The 9016-nt window shown below is 46.7% G+C and overlaps 1 protein-coding gene across 1 annotated transcript in view; it reads left to right on the top strand.

The window, feature by feature from the left end:
- The window catches only part of LRIG1 (leucine-rich repeats and immunoglobulin-like domains 1), a 92628-nt gene that overhangs the window by 38852 nt on the left and 44760 nt on the right, over positions 1–9016 (top strand). Inside the window, exons 3-4 of the mRNA XM_011980359.1 lie at positions 6316–6453; positions 8552–8695. Of these exons, the coding sequence (XP_011835749.1) occupies positions 6316–6453; positions 8552–8695 (282 nt within the window). The remainder of the gene's footprint in view (positions 1–6315; positions 6454–8551; positions 8696–9016) is intronic.

The raw sequence follows: 9016 nt of genomic DNA, 5'->3' as shown, positions 1-9016 counted from the left end.
TAATTTTTCTTTTTTTTTTGAGATGGAGTTTTGCTCTTGTTGCCCGGGCTGGAGTGCAGTGGCATGATCTTGGCTCACTACAACCTCTGCCTCCCAGATTCAAGCAATTCTCCCGCCTCAGCCTCCTGAGTAGCTGGGATTACAGGCATGCGCCACCACGCCCGGCCAATTTTTTATTTTTAGTAGAGACAGGGTTGCTCCATGTTGGTCAGGTTGGTATCGAACTCCTGACCTCAGGTGGTCCGCCCACCTCAGCCTCCCAAAGTGCTGGGATTACAGGCATGAGCCACCGTGCCTGGTCTTGTTTTAATTGTAAATTGTGGTAAAATACACATAACATAAAAGTTACCATCTGAAGTATTTTTTAAAACGTAGAGTTCAGTGGTGTTAAATGCATTTATGTTGTGCAACCAGTCTCCAGAACTTTTTACCATCTTGCACAACTAAAACCGCATACCCATTTGGTATGGTTTGGCTGTGTCTCTACCCAGATCTCATCTTGAATTGTAGCTCCCACAATTCCCATGTGTCATGGGAGGGAGCCAGTGTAATTGATTGAATTATGAGGGAGGGTCCTTCCTGTGCTGTTCTCATAATAGTGAATGAGTCTCACGAGATCTGATAGTTTTAAAAACGGGAGTTCCCCTACGCAAACTCTGTTTTTGCCTGCTGCCATCCATGTAAGATGTGATTTGTTCCTCCTCGCCTTCCACCATGACTGTGAGGCCTTTCTAGCCATGTGGAACTGTGAGTCCAATTAAATCTCTTTCTTTTGTAAGTTGCCCAGTCTTTGTGTCTTTATCAGCAGCATGAAAACAAACAAATACAGTAAATTGGTACCAGTAGAGTGGGGCATTGCCGAAAACATACCTGAAAATGTGGAAGCGACTTTGCAACTGGGTAACAGGCAGAGGTTGGAGCACTTTGAAGGGCTCAGAAGAAGACAGGAAAATGTGGGAAAGTTTGGAGCTTCCTAGAAACTTGTTGAATGGCTTTGATAAGAATGCTGATAGTGATCATGAACAATAATATCCAGACTGAGGTGGTCTCAGATGGAAATGAGGAATTGTTGGGAACTAGAGCAAAGGTGACTCTTGTTATGCTTTAGCAAAGAGATTGGCAGCATTTTACCCCTGCCCTAGAGATTTGTGGAACGTTGAACTTGAGAGAGATGATTTAGGGTATCTGATGGAATAATTTCTAAGCAGTAAAGCATTAAAGATGTAAGTTGGGTGCTGTTAAAGGCATTCGTTTCAAAAGGGAAACAGGACTTAAAAGTTCGGAAAATTTGCAGCCTGACAATGCAATAGAAAAGAAAATTCCATTTTCTGAGGAGAAATTCAAGCTGGCTGCAGAAATTTGCATAAGTAATGAGGAGCTGAATGTTAATCACCAAGACAATGGGGAGTATGTCTCCAGGGCATGTCAGAGATGTTTGCAGCAGCCTCTCCCATCACAGATCCGGAGGCCTAGGAGGAAAAAGTAGTTTCATGGGGCAGGCCTAGGGTCCCTGTGTTGTGTGCAGCCTAGGGACATGGTGCTCTGTGTTCCAGCTGCTCCAGCCATGGCTGAAAGGGGCCAACATAGAGCACAGACCATGGCTTCAGAGGCTGGAAGCCCCAAGCCTTGGCAGCTTCCATATGGTGCTGAGCCTGCAGGTGTGCAGAAGTCAAGAATTGAGGTTTGGTAACCTCTGCTTAGATTTCAGAGCATGTATGAAATGCCTGGATGCCCAGGTAGAAGTTTGCTGCAGGGGTGGGGCCCTCATGAAGAACCTCTGCTAGGGCAGTGTGGGAGGGAAATGTGGTGTGGCCCTCATGAAGAACCTCTGCTAGGGCAGTATGGGAGCCCCCATACAGAGTCCCTACTGGGGCACTGCCTGGGGGAGCTGTGAGAAGAGGGTCACTGTCCTCCAGACCCCCAAATGGTAGATCCACTGACAGTTTGCACCGGGTGCCTGGAAAAGCCTCAGACACTCGATGCCAGTCTGTGAAAGCAGCTGGGAGGGAGGCTGTACCCTGCAAAGCCACAGGGCTGGATCTTCCCCAAGACCATGGGAACCCACGTCTTGGATCAGTGTGATCTGGATGTGAGACATGACTGCCCTGCTTTTCGGACTTGCATGGGACCTGTAGTCCCTTTGTTTTGGTCAATTTCTCCCAGTTGGAATGGCTATATTTACCCATTACTGGTATCCCCATTGTATTTATGCAGTAACTAGATTGCTTTTGATTTTACAGGTTCATAGGCAGAGGGACTTGACTTGTCTCAGACGAGACTTTGGACTGTGCACTTTTGAGTTAATTCTGAAATGAGTTTCAAGACTTTGGGGGACTGTTGGGAAGGCATGATCACTTTTGAAATGTGAGGACGTGAGATTTGGGAGGGGCCGGGGGCAGAATGATATGGTTTGGCTGTGTTCCCACCCAAATCTCATTTTGAATTGTGACTCCCACAATTCCTATGTGTCATGGGAGGGACCCAGTGGGAGGTGATTGAGTTATGGGGGCAGGTCTTTCCTGCACTGTTCTTATGATAGTGAATGAGTCTCATAAGATCTGATGGTTTTAAAATCAGAAGTTTTCTTGCACAAGCTCTTTTTTTTTGCCTGCTGCCATCTATGTAAGACATACTTGCTCCTCTTTGCCTTCTGTCATGATTGTGAGGCCTCCCCAGCCATGTGGAACTGTGAGTCCAATTAAACCTCTTTCTTTCATAAATTGCCCAGTCTCAGGTATGTCTTTATCAGCAGCATGAAAATAGACTAATACACCATTAAACAACAGATCTTCCTTCTGCAGTCTCCCCAGCCCCTGGAAACCACTATTCTACTTTCTGTTTCAATGAATCTGACTACTCTAGCTACCTCACATAAGTGGAATCATACAGCGTTTGTCTTTTTGTGACAGGCATCTTTCACTTGGCATCATGTCCTCAATGCTCATCCAGTCAGTAGCATGTGTTAGAATTTCTTTTCTTTTTAAGGCTGAGTAATATCTCATTGCATGTATATACAACATTGATGGACATTTGGGCTGTTCCACCTTTGGCTGTGGTGAGTAATGCTTCTATTAACATAAAGATATGTATGTCTCTTTGAGGTCTGCTTTCAGTTCTTCTGATACACAGAAGTGGAATTGTGGGATCATATGGTGCTCCTCTGTTTAATTTTTTGAGGAATCTGCATACTGTCTTCTGCAGGTGCATCACCGTTTTACATTTCTACCACTGGCATACAGGGTTTCACTCTCCACATCCTCACCCACACTTGTTATTTTCTGTTTGTTTTTTTGTTTGTTTGTTTTAATAGTAGCCATCCTAGTGGGTGTGATGTGACTTCTCATTGTGGTTGTGATTTGTATTTCCCTACTGAATAGTGATATTGATCATCTTCTCATGTGCTTGTCGGCCATTTGTGTGTTTTCTTTGGAACAATGTCTATTCAATTCTTGGCTCATTTTAAAAATCAGATTGGTTGTTTTTTGTTGTTGAGTTGTAGGGGTTCTTTATATCTGGATATTAGCCCCTTATCAGAGATGTGATTTGTACATGTTTTCTCCTATTCCATGGGATGCCTGAAGTGACTTTTTTTTAACAGATCCCTCTGGCTGCTGGGTTGGGAATAGACTGTAAGTGGGCAAGGATGGAAGGTCTAGTCAGTAGCCCATGAGCATGGTTATCTTGCATTTCCAAACTAGAACATTTTGAATCATTATTGATGCCCCCAGTTGTCATCTCCAGCCCCCACCAGGGCAAGTATCTCAAGGTAGGACGCTGAGGTTGGGAGGAGACAGGTGGGGAGAGGCTAGAAGCTTGGATCAGAGGGTAGAGCCGGTAGGGTGGGCAGGACTTAATCAGAGGGTCTCTTGTGCCTGTCTCTGTATTGCCGCCATCTCTCTTCTGGCCCACTGTGGCATCCATTCCCAACTTGTTAGCTTGGCCTGCGAGGCATTTGCTGCTGTGGTCCTGCCCACCCTACCGGCTCTGCAATCTGATCCAAGCTCCTGACTTCCCCTAACCTGTCTCCTCCTGGCCTCAGCTTCCTACCCTCAGACACTCGCCCCGGCACCTTGTGCCAGGCAGAGCTGAACACTCCCTTGCTCTTCTCACAGACCCTGTCGCTGCGGCCCTCACTCCCATACACCCTTGTCTCCCATCTCCACGGCTGCCTCTTCTGCCAAGTGGGGAACTTTCCCAGGGGGTGAAAGAGACTTGTCTTCTGCACAGGGTCCTTTATGCAGAGTGAGGCTCAGACTGTGTTTGATTCAGTGAATGAAAAGACTGACAAGAAAGAAGCAAAAGGTACCAGACCACAGACAAAGACTGAGGAGACAGAGGAGGAGGTGAGGGAGAGGACAAAACTGGCGTGGGAGAGATGTTGGGCCTGCAGCTGTCCCACGGCTTCGCAATGTAAGGCTTCACCCCCTCTTTGTGCCCTTCTGGGCTGGTGGCGCCTGGCCCTTCTGTCCAGCGCAGACCCTTTTCCTGGCTCCCTGATACCGTATTCACAGTTCCTGGATAAGATTCAGCTGTGTCGCCTTTATTTCTTGTTCTTTTTCTTCCCGTACTTTACATAATAAAGGTTTTCTTTTCTTTTTTCCTTTGGAATCAGAAAACTGAAGAGACTATCTTTATTAAATAACTTAATAAAGAATTCAAAGGAAGTGGCTTTGGGGGCCAGAGGGGAGAGGAAGGGAAGGGTACTGTCATGCCGGGGAGGTTCTGTGTGCAGAGTTGCACCCTTGGAAATGGACTTTTGAGTTCAGGGCCTGGGAGACTCGTGAAAAAAAACAAAGGAGTCCATGAGAAGCCCCAGAGCTTCTGGGAAAGAGGTCCTTGTTTATGCCTGTTGGAACTGATTTGGTCAAGTGTTTGTTTAAAGGAGATGCCACTTGGTAAGCGACGCCTGGCTTACTTGTGTTGCGTTCAAGAATGCTTTGATTGGCCGGAGATGCTGACACTGTTTACTCAGAACTGGCTCGAGTGTGAGTGCCTGGAACCTAGAGGCCCAACGCCACCACCCAGCAGATTCCTAAGTGTCTAATATTGAAGTGAGGGCTGCAGTGGTTTAACTCTGCCGGGCAGCGCCAAACCCACAACGGGGCAGTTAGCTACCTCTAGCCTTGGCTAGCATTTGTCTTTCTCTTGATTAATAACTGTTGCTTTTTTATATTGTGAGTTTGACAGAAAGTAGATTAAAAGTGCACACAGGCCAGCTGTGGTGGCTCACGCCTGTAATCCCAACATTTTGGGAGGCCAAGGTGGGTGGATCACGAGGTCAGGAGATCGAGACCATCCTGGCCAACATGGTGAAACCCCATCTCTACTAAAAAAAATTTAAAAATTTAGCTGGGTGTGGTGGTACGTGCCTGTAATCTCAGCTACCCGGCAGGCTGAGGCAGAAGAATCGCTTGAACGTGGGAGGTGGAGATTGCGGTGAGCCAAGATGGCGCCACTGCACTCCAGCCTGGCGACAGAGTGAGACTCTGTCTCAAAAACAAAAAAGAAAAAACACCACACACAAGTTACGGTGGAACATTCCTCTCTTGGGAGGTGGTGACCACTAAACATTTACCTTCACATTTGCCACATGCTGTATGTGGTTTTAGGCTGGATCATCCCTATCCCTGAAGTGATGGGTTGTGGCCCCATCTTCCAAATGAGAAAACGGAGGCACAGTGCTTAATACTAATGGTAGAGTCAGGAGGTTCAGGGGACTCAATTTCAATTAGACCCAGCAGTGAGCTCCTCTTTCCCATTTTAGATTGTCAGGATTTTGTCATAATCTTTTTTTTTTTTTTTTTTAAATCCTCTGTGTCTTGTATATGGTAGGTGTTGGTAAAATGTGAGGTGTGTAAATGGAGTGTTAAACTGGATTAAAGTGAACTCTGGGCTGTGGTGCCTATGGCTCTTGTAAGTTATGAGGCTGGACTAGGTCTGAAGGTGATGGGTGAGAGTTGTACTGGAGCTGTCTGGCTGCACACGGCACATCCTTTATGGTGAGTGCATCCGTGGATTCTGGTCAGGTCATGCTGGTCTCACGTGGTGTTTGGTGTCACTGCTGTGTTGTTGCCCTTGGAGAGAGAACCCTAGGGATACAACTTTGACAAACTTGTCCCAGATTAAAAACCTGATATTCTTCTAGCACCTGGCCAGCAGGTAATAACTCGATGGGAAAAGAAATAGGAGATCTCATTTTTAAGAGTGTCACTGCATTATAGTTATATTGCAGTGGTGCGGGGAACAGGAATACTAGTTTCTTGTAGTTGCTTTGCAGAAAGAGATGCTCAAGTCACCTCCCTTGGTGTGTTTCAGGCAGCACAATAAGATTCGCAGCGTGGAGGGGAGCCAGCTAAAGGCCTACCTTTCCTTGGAAGTGTTGGATCTGAGTTCGAACAACATCACGGAAGTGCGGAACACCTGCTTTCCACATGGACCGCCTATAAAGGAGCTGTAAGTGCCTTTGTTCAGCTACCTGTGGCTGGCCCTCTGTGTCCAGCCAGCTAACACCTTTACCGGCACCCAGTTCTGGACACAGGAGGGATGCTTCCTTCCCTTCTCAGCCATGGCTGGGCCAAGTCAGTGGGGATGGTGCGGACCTTCCCTGAGCAGGGCAGGGGCGGGGCCGGTGCATAGAGCACATCCAGATCTGCAGCATTATCCTGACATTACAGACAGACAAGGGACAGAGGCAGGAAGAGGTTACTTAGCCTGTCCAGGGGACTCAACACTCCAAGATGAGAGTCTAGGACTCAGGTACAAGTCGATCTTGACCACAGAGCCTGCTTTCTTTCCCATTTCCTTGGCTGCCTCTCAGAAATGCTTCCAGAGGAGATTCAGGGAGGCTGGTTAGAGGATTCACATTGGAAGCCTGTTTGACAAGGCTTAGCTTATCAGTGCGTATCTTTCTAGTGTCATGCACTGTAAAACAAGTCTTTGGGTTTATTTGGGGGAGGGAAGTTACTGTATTCTGTGGGTTTTCAGCACCTTTTAGGTTTATCTGTTTCTCTTTTACCCATTTTAATGTCCCATCTCACACACAATGGATGGTAGACAGGAAGGAAAAAGGAAAAAAAGTTAAAACCTACTTAATCAACTACTTGTTGGTAGGAAAAGTGTTACTCTGGGAAAGAAACTGCAACCCCAGGCTAAAGAGATGTTTTCTAATTCCAGGTGGGTTTTTATTCCCTGTATCATTACTGTTCCAGAATTAACTTTGGAAATCATTTGCAAGGCTAGTTTAGGGGTCATTGTGACCCATCTTTTCAGGGAGGGTGAGGTTTGGCACATGGATTTTCCAAGTAAAGACTGCAAGGAGAGGAGTGATTTCTTTCTTAGCCTGCATCAGGGCGCCAGAGTTGGGAACAGGAGGCGTTGGCTTTTGTGAAGCCTCCAGTGTGGGCCCTCAAAAGATGTCCATGTGACATCACTTTGCTTGGGACAAAGAAACCATAACTGCTACACTTAGTTGCCTTGACCTCTCCCTGCACGAAAGCGGGAGGGACTTTCTATTTTGGCAGCTATTGGGTCATATATCTTCATCACACAGGCTGTTCTTTAATCTGGGGTGTTGAGAACAAACAGTTCAGTCCTATTTGCAAAGAATCCTTCTGTGCCCTGTGCTAGGCCACTGCCTGCTGGAGAGAGAAAAAGTGCCTTGCTCCCTTCCACCCTCTGTGGTAGAAAACCCTCTCTGGTCTTTCTTCTTTTCACTTAGGCCAGAAAAAGCAGCATTTGTTTGGGGAAGGCAGAGGAGAGGTGTTGGAGACCACTTCTCACAGGAATGCCATATTGTTCCTCCTTGTACTTTCTTTTCTTTTCTGTCGCTTGATATAATTTGCATACAGCAAGATGCACAGATCTGAGCTGCAGACTTCTGTGCCTTTTGAGAAGCAGTGTCTGCCTTTCTGTATTGTCACAGGAGGTGCCCTGACTTCATCACACTGTAAGTGTAGGTACCATGATGTATTGCTTGTTTTCTGAAGGGATTCTGCACAGGTCTCTGTGCTAGAGTGTTTGTTTGAGGCATTTAAAATTACAGAAATGAATTAGTTTGTGTTTATAGTGTGTTATGTAATTTATATAGCAAGACCCATTTCAAAATTAAAGGCTATTTCCCTAAATTATTAAATCGACACTGACCTTGCCTTTCGATCGATTTTTCTGCTTTCTAGGACTTTTCATATCAACCTTGGGCACTGGGTAGTGAGAAGAGTCCTGCAGGTGGCTCCTGACGCAGGGCTGGTGTGTCAGTGGACGTGGAGGTGTTTGAATTTCACTCCCACCCTCTTGGGGTGGCCCAGCAGCTTCAAGGACAGCGTGTTTTCGGCTAAACCGGCCTTGCCCTCAGGGCTTAGGTGCACAGTCCTAACACCTGCATCGCTCTAGCTCCCCATCCAGAGCCTGTGGCTGATAAACCTCTCATTGGAAACCTGTCCCGCTGGTGTCTTAACTAATCTTCCCAACTCAGACCCAGAGAGGTCTGGTGTCTGTAATGAAATGAGGAAAGCCTTTGACCAACCACCGCATTTTCTTTCCTGAATCATTCCAGCAACCTGGCGGGCAATCGGATTGGCACCCTGGAGTTGGGGGCATTTGATGGTCTGTCACGGTCGCTGCTAACTCTTCGCCTGAGCAAAAACAGGATCACCCAGCTTCCTGTAAGAGCGTTCAAGCTACCCAGGCTGACACAACTGTGAGTATAGAAAACTACACTTTAATTAAGGCTAGCCAAACTTTATGGAGGCCAAATTTCCCCAAGGACCTTGTACCAAACGCCACCATTTCCTTGCTCCCTTTGGTAAAGCTCTCTGTAAATTACCATTAACGGCAGCACCTCATAAAAGCAAATTCAGAGCTGGGTCTGGTGCTGTGACTGCCTCAGCTTGCTGAGAAAGAGATCCACTGAGTTTGCTTGTCTTCCCTCGTGTTTTCCAAAATGGAATCAGGAATCCTGCTGCCTAGCTGATGCTGGCTAATGCTGAGGCTGCATGGGTTTGGGTTCTTATTTATCTTA

The sequence above is a fragment of the Mandrillus leucophaeus genome, unplaced genomic scaffold (assembly GCF_000951045.1).
Source record: "Mandrillus leucophaeus isolate KB7577 unplaced genomic scaffold, Mleu.le_1.0 Scaffold210, whole genome shotgun sequence".
Lineage (NCBI taxonomy): Eukaryota > Metazoa > Chordata > Mammalia > Primates > Cercopithecidae > Mandrillus > Mandrillus leucophaeus.
This window is presented reverse-complemented; position numbering and strand designations above follow the sequence as displayed.